Here is a 17,658-nt window from a genome sequence, read left to right on the forward strand (position 1 = left end):
TAATTCTTTTGTTTCTCAGAAAACCATAATAAACACATTGATAATCACTTTTAATTTCCTCTCCCCAAATTTCAGCCGGTGGTTTAATACCTTCTTTTTTTTTTTTTTGTCAAAAAGATGACTAAAAGTAAGTCAATTTATTTTACAAATGAAATTTAAAGTTAAGTTAGAAAAAGGTGTGTGTATTAAAAATGTTTAAAAAGGAGGAAAGAAAATAATTGGGTCACTTGTGTATCTATCTATCAATGGGTTTGTGAGGTCGCAGAGGCTGGTCCCCCGGAAATAGCCGGTGCGAAAGAGGGAAAGGTAACCGGTAAATACCGGTTATGCGTATGGTTAGAAGTTCACCGTGGTTGAAACTTTGTCTGGTTAAGCCTTTGGTCGCCTCAGACCCAGAAAAGAAAGAAAGATAGGAAAAGAGGAAGAAAGAGCAGAGCAGAGAGAGAGAAGAAAAGAGAAAAAAAAGGAAGGCTTGTTACAATCGTCTGTGACTCCGATAAGTGTGTAAGAGGAAGACGAAGACGAGGAAGAGAGTAGACGGAGTTGCCGTATCTCTGAATCAAGCGAAATTAGAGGTGAAATTGGTGGTTTAAACTCGTTTGAGTCTAGGGTTTATCGCTGTATCTGGAAATGTAAAAGAGCGTGGTGATTGTGTTTTCGACAGATTTAGAAACGAAGAAACAGAGCGAGAAGTGGTGGTATATTTGGAGATTTTCGTCTGCTGAGAGGCTTCTTCGTCACCTGATGAAACAGATCTGAGCTTTGAGGTGGTTTCAGAAGCATGGCGAGTTCGGATGTTTCTATGAAAGGAAATCGTGGAGGAGGAGAAAACTTCTCCTCCCTTGGTTACAGTGGCCCCACGGGCGCCGCCGGCGAGTCCCTGAAAACTCAGTCTAACCGATCTGTGGCTGCTGAGCGCGTTGGTAAGCCTGACTTTTCTTTAGCTTTGCTTTGGTTACAAACTGAGCTGATCTACCTTTTCTTCTTCTTTAGTCGACCCGGACGCTGCTCTCTACCGTGAGCTGTGGCACGCTTGTGCTGGTCCTCTCGTTACAGTCCCTCGACAAGATGACCGAGTTTTCTACTTCCCTCAGGGGCATATCGAGCAGGTGAGATTTCTTCCCTCCGATTTGCTTGTGATTTTTTTTTTTGTTTAATTTTTTTGTCGTTTTCTTGATGAGTAGGTGGAAGCATCGACAAATCAAGCTGCAGAACAGCAGATGCCTCTCTATGATCTTCCTTCGAAGATCCTTTGTCGTGTCATTAATGTTGATTTAAAGGTAGCCTTCTCTCACTTTCATTTGGAAAAAAAAGTTTGGGTTTAGAGAGTCTTGAATTGTCGGCTAACTGTAGCTTTTTTGTCTGATTTTGCAGGCAGAGGCAGACACCGACGAAGTTTATGCGCAGATTACTCTTCTTCCGGAGCCTGTTGTAAGTTGTAATTTCTATATTCTATTTTTGTTAGAGCAGAGTATAACAGGTTGATCATATTATTCAAGAAGCTTATCTTTTTGTTTTCGTAACAGCAAGACGAGAATGCAATTGAGAAAGAGTCGCCTCCTCCTCCGCCCCCAAGGTTCCAAGTGCACTCCTTCTGCAAAACCTTGACTGCATCGGACACAAGTACACATGGTGGATTTTCTGTACTCAGGCGGCATGCCGATGAATGTCTCCCACCTCTGGTTGGTGCTTCCTTTACATATTGAACCATTATTATTATTATTGCATTATGTTCTAAGACGATCTTTAATTCCCCCTTTTCTTTTGTGGCTTCTCCCAGGACATGTCACGTCAACCTCCTACTCAGGAGTTAGTTGCAAAAGATCTGCATGCAAGCGAGTGGCGTTTTCGACATATTTTCCGAGGTATTGAATTTTGTTTGAGTCGTATTATTACTACCTTAATTTATTTTGTGTCCCATGGATGCTTATGTTTGTGATGATGTTATGCCAGGTCAACCACGAAGGCATTTGCTTCAGAGTGGATGGAGCGTGTTTGTTAGCTCCAAGAGGCTGGTCGCAGGCGATGCTTTTATATTTCTTAGGTTTGTTGTTTTTTTTTTGTTTCATGATATTCTTGAGTTGTATCTATTTGTTTATTTTTGTCTTATTCTTCTGTAGGGGCGAGAATGGAGAATTACGTGTGGGTGTAAGGCGTGCAATGCGGCAGCAAGGAAATGTGCCATCCTCTGTTATATCAAGCCACAGCATGCATCTCGGAGTATTGGCCACTGCCTGGCACGCTATTTCAACTGGAACCATGTTTACAGTCTACTATAAACCGAGGTTCGTTTTTTAGCTAACCTGACGTGGCAGCCTTTTGCTGTTTGTCTGATGTCGCGAGTGGTTATTTTACTAAATTTCCATGTGTTTTTCTTTGTGACAGGACTAGTCCTTCTGAGTTTATTGTTCCGTTTGATCAGTATATGGAGTCCGTGAAGAATAACTACTCCATAGGCATGAGATTTAAAATGAGATTTGAAGGCGAAGAGGCTCCCGAGCAGAGGTAAAATGTTTTCTGCTTGTTCAGTCATTTTATTTTGTTTCAATGTATCCCTGTTTTCAAAGACGAAGCTCACATATTTTATTGATTTATATTAGGTTTACTGGCACAATCGTTGGGATTGAAGACTCTGACCCCACGAGGTGGGCAAAATCAAAATGGAGATCCCTCAAGGTATGTGTTCTTTTTCCTTGAGAAGATCAAAACTATTGTTATTCCGATGAATGCTAAATATTCAATTTGTTTCAGGTACGGTGGGATGAGACCACTAGTATTCCTCGCCCTGATAGAGTATCCCCGTGGAAGATAGAGCCAGCTCTTTCTCCTCCTGCTTTGAGCCCTGTACCAATGCCTAGGCCTAAGAGGCCTAGATCTAATCTCGCTCCTTCAACTCTGGACTCTTCCATGCGCATAAGAGAAGGTAAAGTCTACATTGCATTGCGTCTGATTAATTATTTTGTGAAAACTAAATTACATTCATTAAAAGAAGGTTTAATTCATTTTCCACGAAACAGGCTCATCTAAGGCGAACATGGACCCTTTACCGGCAAGTGGACTATCAAGGGTCTTGCAAGGTCAAGAATACCCGACCTTGAGAACGAAACATGTTGAGAGTGGAGAGTGCGATGCTCCTGAGAATTCTGTTGTGTGGCAATCCTCAGCTGATGATGACAAGGTTGATGTGGTTTCAGCTTCTAGGAGATATGAGAACTGGATATCCTCAGGCAGGCATGGACCTACTTGCACGGATTTGCTTTCTGGCTTTGGGACAAACATAGAACCACCTCACGGTCATCAGATACCTTTTTATGACCGTTTATCATCATCACCTTCTGTGGCTGCAAGGAAAATCCTCAGCGACCAGGATGGCAAGTTTGAATATCTTGCTAACCAGTGGCAGATGATGCACTCTGGCCTTTCCCTGAAGTTACATGAATCTCCTAAGGTCCCTGCCGCATCTGATTCCTCTTTTCAAGGGATAGGCAATCCCAATTACGGCGAATATGCTTTGCCTCGTGCAGTGGCGACTGAGAATGCTGCTGGCAACTGGCCAATACGTCCACGTGCTCTAAATTATTTTGAAGAAGCGGTTCATGCTCAGGCTAGAGAGCATGTAACAAAACGTCCTGCGGTCGTACAAGAGGAGGCAGCAAAGCCAAGAGACGGGAACTGCAGGCTTTTTGGCATTCCTCTGGTAAACAACGTGAATGGGACAGATACAACTTTGTCTCAGAGAAACAATTTGAATGACTGTACGGGGCCTACGCAGATAGCATCACCAAAGGTTCAGGATCTTTCTGACCAGTCAAAAGGGTCAAAATCGACAAATGATCATCGTGAGCAAGGACGACCATTCCCGGTTAATAAACCCCATCCGAAGGACGTTCAAACCAAAACAAACTCATGTAGGAGCTGCACGAAGGTGAGTTTTTTTTTCCGCTATTTTTCAACACAAATTGTATGAGCTTGTAGGGATCATTGAAGCAATTTTCTTACTAACACACACAACACATTGGTTTTATTTTGAAAAGGTTCAGAAGCAGGGCATTGCACTTGGCCGGTCAGTGGATCTCTCAAAGTTCCAGAACTATGAGGAGTTGGTTACTGAATTGGATAGGCTGTTTGAGTTCAACGGAGAGTTGATGGCTCCTAAGAAAGATTGGCTGATAGTTTACACAGATGATGAGAATGATATGATGCTTGTTGGAGACGATCCTTGGCAGTAAGATTTTACATTTTTTTCCATCTTCTATTCATACGTCTGTGTTGGTATTTCTTTTTGACACTAAGACCGTGATCAAATTATACAGGGAGTTTTGTTGCATGGTTCGTAAAATCTTCATATACACGAAAGAGGAGGTCAGGAAGATGAACCCGGGAACTCTAAGCTGTAGGAACAAGGAAGAACCTGTTGTTGGGGAAGGATCAGAGGCAAAGGACGCCAAGTCTGCATCGAATCCTTCATTGTCCAGCGCCGGAAACTCTTAAAGCAAAAAAAAATCCAACACACCCTTTTGCTACTAGCCGAGGTATGTATATATAACTAATATCAAGACAGACTGGGTTACATACACTCGATAAGACCCCGAACCGAGTTTATAGCATTACAGACAAATGAGACTTGGGTGTTTTTGTAACGCAGGGGGAGAGAGGTAGGAATATAAATCAAGAGGAGAGTACGATGGTGGAGTCTAGAGAGCAAAAAAGGGATTATGGTTTTTTTTCTACGTTATGATGATATAAAAGAAAATGCAATTTTTGAAGTATTTGGTTGGCCACTTAGATTATTAGCATCTCCCACCATCTTATTATCTAATGATAATAATATTTAATAAGCAATATATATTATAAAGTAAACAAAAAAGGTTGCAGGTACGATATGGTAGAAAATGTGAAGGGATCTTTTATAAGTAAGTAGAAATGATGGTGTGGAGTTGTAGATGGGAGGCTGGTTTCGGTTATTTGCTATGTGTATTTCTTTTCTTTCTCTCTTCCAAAGATCTCTCTTCAAAGTTTATTGTTGTTTATATATTAATGCCAATGTACATAAGTTTTTAAGGTTTTGCTTTTCATAGGGTTCGGATCTACGCTTAGCTGCGTATAACGTGTTTTTGAATTTTAAGAGTGTGGTTTTTATGGTTCATACGTACAAATGCTGCCTTTCTCTGTTTTCATCGGGTGAAAGAAATCTTTTGGGCTTGGTTCACAATCTAATGTGATGCGGTTTTCTCAAAGTGTGCTAGAACACTTCATCGTGCTTCCTGTGTCCTACCGGTCTAGAACAATAATCACAACCCGATTTGAGCTCTCTCGCCTAGTCCGAGGATAGTAGTCATGTGCCTGTTTCTAATTTGTGTCACGGTTCTTTAGTTTCCTTAGTAAAGGTTGAGAAAGATACTAGCACCCTAAAATGAACCAAGAGCATGAATGCTGATTGTTCAATGCAGACTTCTTCTCCATTAAACAAGTATCATGCGTGCTTCTTTTAGAGCCCTGATGTGTCTACTCGCTTAAACTACGGTTTTCTTGTTAGGTTTTTTCTTCAATGGTTTCTTAAATCAGATTTAACTTTCTCCAATATTTCATGAACTGCCTTCAGCGATGTAGGTTATGTATGAGTTTGCGTCTACTCGTTTTCATATCTGTTAGATTTAGGTGAACAGTGTACATGACCGGTTCTAAGCAAATATCACGTCCGAATTTTAATATTTACTTTTATTAGTGTTAGAATTTTGTAACACATTTTAACATGTCTAGTTTTGAATAAAATTGTTCGCTCTTCCCTTGTTATTAGTCTATATACACCACGGAAACATAATCCTGATGAGTCCCGATAACGATTGACACATCAGGCAGACATCTCCATATAATTCATTTATTTTCCCCAAAATAAAAATAAAAGAATAAGATAAAGTAACCGGTGGGGTCCCACCACTTGGTGGACACATCATATAGGGCGGGGGGGAATAAACATGCAGAGGAAGTTTCCTGAAGCAGCTTCTCGATCTTCTTATGACTTCTTTTTCTTTTAAACACACACATCATTCCTCCCTCATTATCACTATTCTCTTTCGTGACTCTCAGGGGACGTTCTTGTCTTTCGTTTTTACTACCAATCTTAACTCATGGTGAGCGATAACGGTGAGCCGATGATGGTAACAACAAATGAGTCTCAGAGATCTGTTCCGACGCCGTTTCTCATCAAGACCTTTAACCTCGTTGAAGATCCTTCCATCGACGACGTCATCTCATGGAACGAAGACGGTTCCTCCTTCGTCGTCTGGAACCCGACTGACTTCGCTAGAGACTTGCTTCCTAAACACTTTAAACACAACAACTTCTCCAGCTTTGTCCGTCAGCTCAACACTTACGTACGTTATTACTTAACTCTTCTGTCTCGTTTCAGACCACTTTTGCTACGTTCTTACAGTTCTGGTCTTTATTTGTTTTTTTATTCTTGCAGGGTTTCAAGAAAGTAGTCCCTGATCGGTGGGAGTTTTCGAATGATTTCTTCAGGAGAGGAGAGAAACGTCTTCTCAAAGAGATCCAACGTCGAAAGTTAACGCCTCAAGCAGCTGTTGTTACTCCGCCGCCTGAAGTGGTTGCTGCGGCGGCGGCGGCTCAGAGAGTTCAGACGACGAAAACGGTCGTGTCTCCGTCGAGTTCTGCGGAAGATCAGGCGGTGTCTCCGTCGTGGTATTGTCAAACCGGAAACGGTGGTGGTTTGTCTGTTGAGCTGTTAGAAGAGAACGAGAAGCTTCGGAGTCAGAACATCCAGCTTAACCGTGAGCTTACTCAGATGAAATCCCTCTGCGATAACATCTTCAGCCTCATGTCCAACTTCTCCGGATCTCCTCCTGATCAGAACTGTTCTCCGGGACCTAGTAGCAGTCACGAAAGGATGAAGCCGGTGGAGTTTTTTCCGGCGAAGCGGTTTTCAGGTGAGACGGAGGTTGAGGAAGAAGCGAGTCATAGGCTTTTCGGTGTTTCGATAGGGCTGAAACGGACGAGAAGCGAAGGTGTTCAGGTGAAGGCGGTGGGAGAGAGATCCGGCGGAGGAGGGGAGAAGGAGGAGACGCCGTGGCTGAGACACTATAATAGGACCAATCAGAGAGTCTGTAATTGAACGGCTCAGATTGTGTGTGCGCGAAGTACAGGATCACAGCTTTCAAACAATAGGCACGTGTCTCGTCTGTTTCAAGAAGTTTCATCAATCTTGACTTCTTCTCTAACATGTTGTCATAATAAAAAACGCTCTTTTTTTCATTTTTTTCTTCTTTAGATTTTTCTAGACTTTGCCTTTTTGACTTTTTTTTCATTTCTTTTCTCTTTTGGGGATATAAAATTATAATAATTGTCTAGCTGAAGGAGACGTAGAGAACAGATCAATTAGCATTAATAGCGAAACTGGAAGTTGTGGTGAAGCTTCCGGAATCTCCTGTTTGGTGGGCGCGGATCATACAACGTGGACAACGTTTCTTCAAATATCACTAGTAGATTCTCTATAATCAATAATTAGTATTTACTATTTAGTAGTACAACTTAAATTGTAGTTTACTGTGGATGACGATTATTATGTAACGAATAGATCATCACAAATTACATGTGGTTTTGACTATTTTAATACAATAGATCCCAATTGGTTGCATGAATATTAGCTAAATCTAATCGTTTTCGGCTGTTTCTCTTGATTGAATGTGTGCTGACTTAGACAGAAAACGTTACGTACAAGTTCGTTTATTCATACTATTCTTTCTTTGGATTTACAATTACCCACCCGCAAAGGATCTTAAATCAAAATGAGACGTTATAATCATCTAAACACTAGGTGATTTTCCCGTGCTCATGCACGGATATAAATATTCATAAAGTAAATATATTATAATAATTGATTGCTATTTATTTTTGATTTTAAATTAATTTATAAATTGTGTGCATAATTTATACTAATAATATTATATTTTTTTATTTAATTAGTATTATTTTAGATATGATATATCTAGTTGTTTTTTACAGTCGATTTAGTTATCATTTGGGTATATTTGATTGTATCTATTTTTCTGAAATCAACTATTAAATGTTTTATTCTAAATATATTAAAATTTTCATTAATTTTCTTATTTGCATTTAGGCTGGTTGTTATCTTAAATATGTAAATATATTTTAGGAAAATTATGTATACCTTAAGATATATTGTGTTTAGAATAAAATAAGAAATAAACTAAAGTATCAGATTTCAAATTACATAAATTAATATAACGATAATACTTTAAAATCTCATGCATATATATAAGTACATACATAAGTAACTCATACATTTTTGGAAGTTCATGAACACATATCAATATTTACAATAATTAAAGTATTTTATAAATTCTAAATAATGTTATGCCTTAGATTTATTGATTGGTAAATTGAGATTTATTTTAAATAATCTTAAAATGAGAATTCATATTTGCTTTGGTATCTTGATCATATACTAAGTTCTACAAACATAAAATTTTAAAGCAAATTATATATTAAGAAAACATATAATTTTAATAATGATAAAATATAATATATATCTCTTGTTAAAGTATATAATGTTATGCTATTTTAAAATATTATGTAAGTATTTGATTTTCTTTGGTATTCACATTATATACAAATATATGTATTTCATATAAGAAAATATAGATATAAAGAAACTATTTTATTACTTCAAAAGTATATTTTGTGTTATTTATAAATATTTTTTTAAATGGAATATTACTATTTTCTGAACTTTCCTTTTTAATGAATTAATATTATATATACATATATTTTCTTTTTTAAATTTACTTTTAAAACTTTATAAATATTTTCTATTTTATAATATATGTTATCTGGAAAATTTTAAAAAAGGAATCTAAAAAAATCAGTAATAGTATTTAAATGTAATATTTTAAATTCATTAAGGGTATCAGTGTAATCAACCATCTTGAGAGTTAATGTGAGCACGACACATAAGAAACTGACTTCTCAAATAATATTATAGAGATATTTATAATAATTAAAATATTTATAAATTCTAAATAATTTTATGCCTTAGATTTATTGAATGGTAAATTGAGATTTATTTTAAATAATCTTAAAATGAGAATTCAGATTTGCTTTGGTATCTTGATCATATATATATTAAGTTCTACAAACATAAAATTTTAAAGCAAATTATATATTAATAAAACATATAATTTTAATAATGATAAAATATAATATATATCTCTCGTTAAAGTATATAGTGTTATGCTATTTTAAAATATTACGTAAGTATTTGATTTTCTTTGGTATTCACATTATATACAAATATATGAATTTCATATAAGAAAATATAGATATAAAGAAACTATTTTATTACTTCAAAAGTATATTTTGTGTTATTTATAAATCTTTTTTTAAATGGAATATTTCGATTTCTGAACTTTCCTTTTTAATGAAATCATATTATATATACATTTATTTTCGTTTTAAAGTTTACTTTTTAAACTTTATAAATATCTCCTTTTTATTATATATGTTATTTGGAAAATTTTAAAAAGGAAACTAAAAAAATGAGTAATAGTATTTAAATGTAATATTTTAAATTCATTAAGGGTATCAGTGTAATCAACCATCGTGAAAGTTAACGTGAGCGCGACACATAAAAAACTGACTTCTCAAATAATATTATAGAGATTTGGATTTCCCCGTCGATGTGAAGCACACTTGTTCACTATAAACCATTTTCTTAAAACAGTAATCGATCTCGTGTTTCTATAACTGCTAAACAACCTCTCAAGTCTCAATGCATGTTTATTCTCTTCATGTGTAATGATTTATTTCATTTAATTCAATCATGCTATGATGGTATGAGATTCTTATGAATTTTAAGATACTACTTTATAAATGCATTTTATTGCTAAGAAAGAAAGCTATAGATTTGGCTCTTTTGCCTAACAACTATACAACAAGACTCGAACTTGTGAGCATCTATTCAAACTTTTCCCATAAGAACCATTTATAGCTACAAACTTACGTACCCACTTTGGATACCTTTAATTTCCGAGCAAAACATGAAAAACCTCTCATGAATGGCAACTAAAGATGGGTGAACGTACGTTCATTTTGTTTAATATATATACACACATTATGGGTGCACATATTGATAAATGTCTCTTATTTGTACTATATTTTGTTAGTACATATCACTATTTTTAGTTTGCTACCGTACACAATGAATACAAAAAGATTCAACCAGGCAACCAAGTGTATACTGTAATACATCATGTTTTTTTTTTCTGATTAACATGAGGTATCTGGTTATGAGAAAGTGAATCACTATTCTTTTAATACACATATACACATTGTGAATACACTTTTACAGTACTACACAATGTATTATTTTTTATGACCCGGGTATCTAGACACCATACGGGACTTGACTAGCCGCAAATAACACCTCCGCTGATGCGATTCCAGAGAGCTGACGATTTTCTCATGTAAATCCGCCATTAGCCACATGCATGATTAATAATCTCTCACCAGAGGGGAGTTAATCTCTGGTCTGGACCAACATAGCAACTCTTCTTTTAGTGGAGACCACTAGACTACCACTAATGGCGGAGTCAGAAATTTTTTATACTAGAATCAAATTTTTACTTTTCAAATAATTTATAAACCATTAAAAACTATAAATTATAACTTTAATTTGTAATGTTTTGTATTTATTTTAGTAGGATTATATTTTTTGTGGGGTCAAATTTTATATTTTAATGGGGTTAATAATCTTTTTCCTAAACAAAAATAAATATATTTAAAAAATAGTGGGGTCAGCTGACCTCACTTCTCTTTTGCTACCTCTGCCCTGACTACCACAATGTGGTTAATGTAATACACAATGTTGATGAGAAAGATATTAAATCCATGTAAAACTTGTTGGATAAGAAAGTGTATATTTGTTTATGTGGCAGAAGATATTCAACAAAAAATGAAAAAAAAAAACATTTGCTTTGTGTCCTGAGGAATTGGAATGTTTTGTGTAGTATAGCAATAAAAACAAAGAAGAGGATAATAAAAATTGTGTCCAAGAAGCAGAGACGTCAAACGGGTCGATCCACATTCAAGTAGGCCAATATATAGCGGGTTCAATTTTTTATGGACTGCGTGGATTGATCCGCTGAGGATTGCGGTTTGTATATATATGTCTAAGCCCGTCCCGCGTAGTTAAGATGTTTTGCCGGCCAACACGCAAGTCTCCATTCATAATATATCAAATATGCTATATAATATTTATGCTATAAATGTCATTTTAGAATGAATATACCTTATAAAGTTAAATCATAGAGTTTTTTTTCACTAAATGATATGCATTAGATTGAAAAGCGTTAATTCTTAAAAAGCAACGATAAAAGAATCGTGGAAAAATGAGAGAGCATAAACAAATATATTTCACATTACTCTTATCATTTAAATTATTTACTTATAATATGTTCATTTTTACTAATTACCCTACACTTATGTCCAAGAATTAACATAGTCTAGAATAACAAATATATAATAAATTGAGATACAAAATGCATAGATCATTCAAAAGTCTACTATATCAACTAATACAAAGCAAATGGCGGTTTTACAAAAAAAAAAAACAAATGAAAGTTAAAGTGTTGAGATAGTTGATTATAAAATTCAATTCATTGTATTTGATGTAATAATTAGCTTCTTTGTTTTTTTAAAGAAACATAAAACCTAATTTATATTATGTAAATATGAAATGCAAAATTTTTAGTTGTCTTGTTTGTTCTATTTTCCTCTTCATTTTTAATTTTAAATGGCTCAGTTTCTTCTTTTGTTATAGACTTATACTAATAAAATATTTAAGAAAACATTTGTGTTTCAAGTTATTTATAATTTTTATATTACATAAAAATTCTTAATTTTAAAAATGTTAAACGGACCAATCCATATCCAAATACCCAAACCCGCTACTGATTTGATTTGATTTTAGTCTGGACCGACCCGCCGTGGATTGCGATCTATATATCCGTATATATCCTGCTACTACTAGGCTACTTGGACAAAAACCACGGGTTACGGTCCACTTTGGTATCTCTACCAAGAAATCTGTAATTCATAATTCAGTAAGGTAATTCTATTAATGCAAAACATTGTATTAAATTATAATTATAGACTTTGGACAAAATTGTTAGATCCACCAAATTCACAAAGTTAAGAGTTTAAAAAACGTGATACTACTACACATGCATAGGCATTCGGGTCTTCGAGTCGGTTCTGGACCGGTTCTTGTCTATAATTTATATATCCGCAAAATATCTATAATTTTTGGGTATATTTCGGGTTCGACACGGTTCAAGTATTTTAAATTTAAAATATCCGAAAATCAAAAAATTATCCGAAGACCCGAAAGAAACACCCCAAACCCGAAAAATACACGAGTATGTATCCAAAGTCTGACCCGAAGATCTAAAAACACCCAAAATTTTATTCAAATACCTTAATTATATTTATGAAAATCTAAAATTTTATCCAAAACTACACTCGAAACCCGAATCTGAAACTTAAGAGAGATGGTCCGATTCAGGAATTCAAATTTCGGTTCAACGAGATTTAAATTAACCGGTTGGTTTAATAAAAACATAACACTCTTAAAACAAAAACCCTGCCGTGACTCGTCTGTACCTGTTAGTTGCGCCTCCTTCTCTTCCGTCTCTCCTCTCGATTCCCTGTAAGCATCTTAGATTCCTTTCCTCTCAGACCAATCTGGTTTCTTCCTCTGGTTTGTGTTCTATCTCTAAGTATACTCTGATTGAACTCTTGTCCTCTTCCGATTGATAGTATAGTCCTTTTGACCTAGACAGCAAAAGAATCCAACTTTCAATGTCTGTTTTGTTTCAGGGTAAAGCATGGAGCTTTCCGACCCAACGAACGCCAAAAGCAACAAAGCGAAGCAGCCTCCAAAGCGCTTCATAAAGAACCAAATCCCAGAGTCGATCCTCAACGACGCATCCCTCAACGCGGCGATCTCCCTTCTCCCTTCCATCTACCAGTTCGAGGTCCACAAATGCGTCTGGCGCATCAGTTCCACAAACGCCAAACGCATCGCTATCCAGCTCCCGGAGGGTCTTCTCATGTACGCTCTCACTCTCTCCGACATCTTCACTTCCTTCGCTGGAGCCTCCCACTGCTTCGTCCTCGGCGACGTCACTTACGGAGCTTGCTGTGTCGATGACTTCTCCGCCTCTGCTCTTGGTGCCGACTTGCTTATTCACTACGGTCATAGTTGTCTTGTCCCTATTGACTCTACCAAGATCCCTTGTCTTTATGTCTTTGTTGAGATTCAGATTGATGTCAAGTGCTTGCTGAACACCATCCATCTTAATCTCGCTTCTCATGTTAAGAGCATCATTCTCGCCGGGACCATTCAATTTACTTCGGCTATTAGAGCTGTGAAACCGGATTTGGAGAAGCAAGGTTTCAGTGTTTTGATCCCTCAGTCAAAGCCTCTGTCGGCTGGGGAAGTCCTTGGATGCACAGCGCCTAAGGTTTCGAGGTTTGATGATCATAAAGACGCTGTCTTGGTGTTTGTAGCTGACGGGAGGTTTCATCTGGAAGCGTTTATGATAGCTAATCCCAAGATAAAGGCGTTTAGGTACGATCCGTATCTTGGGAAGCTGTTTTTGGAGGAGTATGATCACAAGGGGATGAGGGAGACCAGGAGGAGAGCGATTACGCGGGCCAAGGATGCGAAGACTTGGGGGATCGTGTTGGGGACGTTGGGAAGGCAAGGGAACCCCAAGATTCTCGAGAGGTTGGAGAAGAAGATGGAGGAGAAAGGGATTGATAGCACCGTTGTTTTGATGTCTGAGCTTAGTCCCACGAGAGTGGCCTTGTTTGAAGACTCTGTGGATGCTTGGGTGCAGATAGCGTGTCCGAGGCTTTCTATTGATTGGGGTGAGGCCTTTCTTAAGCCGCTTCTGACAACTTTCGAGGCTGAGATTGCTTTAGGGTTTATCCCCGGTTGGTGGGAGAATGGTTCTCTGAGCAGAGTTGGGTCTTCTTCCTCTGGCTGCTGCAAAGAGGATAAAGAAACAAGCTGTGCGTGTAGAGATGATAAGAAGGATGATGATGGGATGCTCGATGGAGACTATCCGATGGATTACTATGCACAAGAAGGTGGTGAATGGAACTCATCATATCTCAAGAAGTCATCTCGTCCCATTCGAAGAAACCCTTTACCTTCTTCTTCTGTAGTTTAGAGTGCTGTTAGTAGATTCTCAGCACACAAGTCAAAATGCAAATGGGCTCTGTTGATGTTCATTGTGCCATCAAGATTCTACGGATGAGTTGTTATTAGTGAGTGAAACAAGCTTGTTGGCTGTTTATGAGACTGACAACATGAAGAGCATACAAGGGGTGAGGATTAAGAGAAAGCTACAACACTCCTTTACTGACATCTTGTCTTTTCAAATTTTCGGTTATGGATTGCCAACAAAATGGTGACTGAAGTGAAACTATACGTCTTGTCTGTAGTAAAAACTGATGATCTTTGCTTTTCAAATTTTATCCGGTTTTGTTTTTGGTTGTGAAATTATTATTTATGCTTTGGTTTGATCCTATCTAGTCACTCATGGATCTGTGGGTAAAACAAGAAAATTATCTGATCTTTGATGCAATGAAGTTAAATTTCGTTACTATTAGTAATGTATTACATTTAGTCGGAAGTATACACATGATATTTCATGAAACTAATCCATAGTATTTTAGTTATATACAATAATTATATTTAGGTGTGAAAAGCTCGTTAATACTATTAATTAATTAGAATGTGGCAAATAATTCTACCTAACTATGCAAAACAATCACAGCCCCTCTCTCTGATACATTGAGAGATCTGTCAAAGTCTACTTTCGCATATTATGTGGCGAAAGGCTGTAGTTTTAATTGGTTTAATAGTGAAGCTACTAGTATATTTTTACCTTTTCATGTTGTAAGAATAATATTTTGGTCTAAGAAAACTTTGCCTGTTATACCCACAAAAAACTTGAATTATAGTATTACATCACAAGCTGATTTATTGAAGTCAACGCTTTGTAAAATTTAGAAGCGGCTTCTGTTCATCATCTTTGAATCGTTATATAAATCATTAAAATCTATAAATGTGAAATTAATGATGAGGGTAGATAGTCAAATTTATATGGATCATCAACATAAATGCTAAGCTATATATAGATACATTAACTTATGTTGAAGTGAAACTATACAAAGTTAATCATCAATATTATAACTCCCGAAACTCCAATATAGAGGGACCTTTATATTTTATTATAAAGATTCAAACATGATTTTAAAAGAGTTTGAGCTGATTTCATTAGTATAACTTCTTATAATTCTTTGCAAATGCATAAAATGTTAGTCTGACCGCATTAATTCGCTCGTAATTCGTAACGTTAGAATCCAATTACACTGAATACCAATGTTTTTAAACCCGACCCGGACACTGAACCGGACAACTTACCGGATCGATGGGTCATTGGGTCAACCGCGGACGGACAACGGGTTAATAAATGAATTAATTTTATTATATAATAATATATCAGCTATGTAAATAAAAATATAGAAACTAAAGTTTGATATTTTTTAAATATTTATAAATATAAAATAATAGTTTGGATATGTATATTTTTATGTTTAATAACATTTAGAAAATACTTAACTTTAATTTCTATATTTTTATTTTTATTTGATATACAAAATATCAAAAAATAGTTTAGACTATTTATAATTTTGTCTAACAAGGTAAGAGTTTATGATATCTAAAAAATCAAGACATAAAATTTATAAATATTTAAATGTTTAATGTGAATAATAAATTAAATTTCAAATACAAAATAAACTAAAAGTAAAAAATTATTATAATAAATTATCAATAACAGAAATAAATTAACACAAAATCACATCAACTAGTTTTGGTTCTCTCTACCGTCGTTCACTTTATTTTCTTCAAGTGGCATAGTGAAATCTTCATTAAAATCTAAAAATCACAAATCTAAAACTGAAAAGGAAAAACCTAAATTTTTTTTGTCAGTATATAACTTCTTAATTAGAAATTTAAAATACAAAACATAATCTAAACAGAATTAAAAATTAAAAAAAAGTAAAAGTTATTTATTGGTTCAACCAGTGGTTCAACTGGTATCGGGTTCTGCGTTTTTGTGGGTTTCTAAATAATGGGATTTACCGGATTTTTTCTGGATTGCCGGGTTTACCAGTTCAACCGCGGATCCGAGTCGGATTTCAAAACACTGCTGGCTACATAAAATTTTTTCTTTTTATGACAAAAAACAAAAAAAAGGATCGGTCGTGCAAGTAAAGAAAGATGACATATGATATTAGGATCGCACACTTGGACATCATTTATTTACTAGTTTCGTTGAAAACTTAATAATCTTATATATTAAAAGAGAAGTCACAACCTTGATTCATGTGTGATTTTTTAAAAAATAGACTTAATGGACATATTCCTAGAAAGTCATGTTACATTTAATATCTAATTTTATCATTTAAATTTTGGGCCTACAAAAATTTTTTATTGGGCTATCAATAATTAAATTTAAACAATAGATGATCCATTGGATTTATATATAGTATAAATAAAATATATAATTTAATGTTGTAATACTATACCTCTATAAGCTGAATATTTAAATATTTTTTGAAGTTAACTTTTAAAATTATAAAGATTTTTTTGTTAAATAACAAAAATCATATTATCTAACAATGATTAATCTTTAATACCTTAAGCCAATGAAAACAAAATTTAAACTATATAGTTTATTTTAAAAACTAAACAAAAGTTAAATGTTTAATTATTTACTCGATAATATAAATCTTTGAAACGAAAAATTTTAATTTCTTAAAAACTTTCTAAATTTGTGAAATATTACAATATCTTTGAATATGACAATAAAACAATATTTTACTAATCTTTATATATATAGTTATGATTTTAATAATGAAATAATAATTTGAAAATATATATAGAAGAAGATACAAATACATGTGAAAGTATGAAACAATCTATTCAATGAAAAAAAAATATACAGTAAGCTTATTATGTTTTAGAAATTGATAGACACATATATATTATAATATATACTAATCTTATATATTAAAAGAGAAGTCACAACCTTGATTCATGTGTGATTTTTTAAAAAATGGACTTAATGGACATATTCCTAGAAAGTCATGTTACATTTAATATCTAATTTTATCATTTAAATTTTGGGCCTACAAGAAATTTTTATTGGGCTATCAATAATTAAATTTAAACAATAGATGATCCATTGGATTTATATATAGTATAAATAAAATATATAATTTAATGTTGTAATACTATACCTCTATAAGCTGAATATTTAAATATTTTTCGAAGTTAACTTTTAAAATTATAAAGATTTTTTTGTTAAATAAAAAAAATCATATTATCTAACAATGATTAATCTTTAATACCTTAAACCAATGAAAACAAATTTTAAACTATATAGTTTATTTTAAAAACTAAACAAAAGTTAAATGTTTAATTATTTACTGGATAATATAAATCTTTGAAACGAAAAATTTTAATTTCTTAAAAACTTTCTA

General features: G+C 34.6%; 2 protein-coding genes and 1 pseudogene across 3 annotated transcripts; all 3 read left to right on the forward strand.

Annotated features, from left to right (window-relative positions):
• Positions 1-214: 214 nt before the first annotated feature.
• On the forward strand, positions 215-5,077 carry LOC106427261 (annotated as a pseudogene).
• Positions 5,078-5,985: 908 nt separating this feature from the next.
• Positions 5,986-7,269, forward strand: LOC106427207 (heat stress transcription factor B-2a). Its single transcript, XM_013867945.3, has 2 exons — positions 5,986-6,374; positions 6,467-7,269. The coding sequence occupies exons 1-2, from the start codon at positions 6,129-6,131 to the stop codon at positions 7,127-7,129; spliced, it is 909 nt and encodes a 302-aa protein (XP_013723399.2). The 5' UTR covers positions 5,986-6,128; the 3' UTR covers positions 7,130-7,269.
• A 5,332-nt stretch (positions 7,270-12,601) lies between these two features.
• LOC106427201 (2-(3-amino-3-carboxypropyl)histidine synthase subunit 1) lies at positions 12,602-14,711 on the forward strand. 2 transcript variants are annotated; one of them, XM_013867941.3, is made up of 2 exons: positions 12,602-12,742; positions 12,913-14,711. In XM_013867941.3, the coding sequence occupies exon 2, from the start codon at positions 12,921-12,923 to the stop codon at positions 14,271-14,273; it is 1,353 nt and encodes a 450-aa protein (XP_013723395.2). In that variant the 5' UTR covers positions 12,602-12,742; positions 12,913-12,920; the 3' UTR covers positions 14,274-14,711. The 2 variants fall into 2 exon arrangements, with proteins under 2 accessions (XP_013723395.2, XP_013723394.2); XM_013867940.3 differs by having other exon boundaries at positions 12,672-12,793.
• Positions 14,712-17,658: the final 2,947 nt, after the last annotated feature.

This window comes from Brassica napus, chromosome A6 (assembly GCF_020379485.1).
Source record: "Brassica napus cultivar Da-Ae chromosome A6, Da-Ae, whole genome shotgun sequence".
NCBI classification, from domain to species: domain Eukaryota; kingdom Viridiplantae; phylum Streptophyta; class Magnoliopsida; order Brassicales; family Brassicaceae; genus Brassica; species Brassica napus.

What these genes read in the sequence shown, in the direction of transcription:
- LOC106427207 (XM_013867945.3), top strand. Translation starts at nt 6,129, where the DNA reads ATGGTGAGCGATAACGGTGAGCCGATGATGGTAACAACAAATGAGTCT. An exon ending in TCCGTCAGCTCAACACTTAC is followed by an intron (nt 6,375 to 6,466) that starts GTACGTTATTAC and finishes TTATTCTTGCAG; the next exon opens with GGTTTCAAGAAAGTAGTCCC.
- LOC106427201 (XM_013867941.3), top strand. Translation starts at nt 12,921, where the DNA reads ATGGAGCTTTCCGACCCAACGAACGCCAAAAGCAACAAAGCGAAGCAG.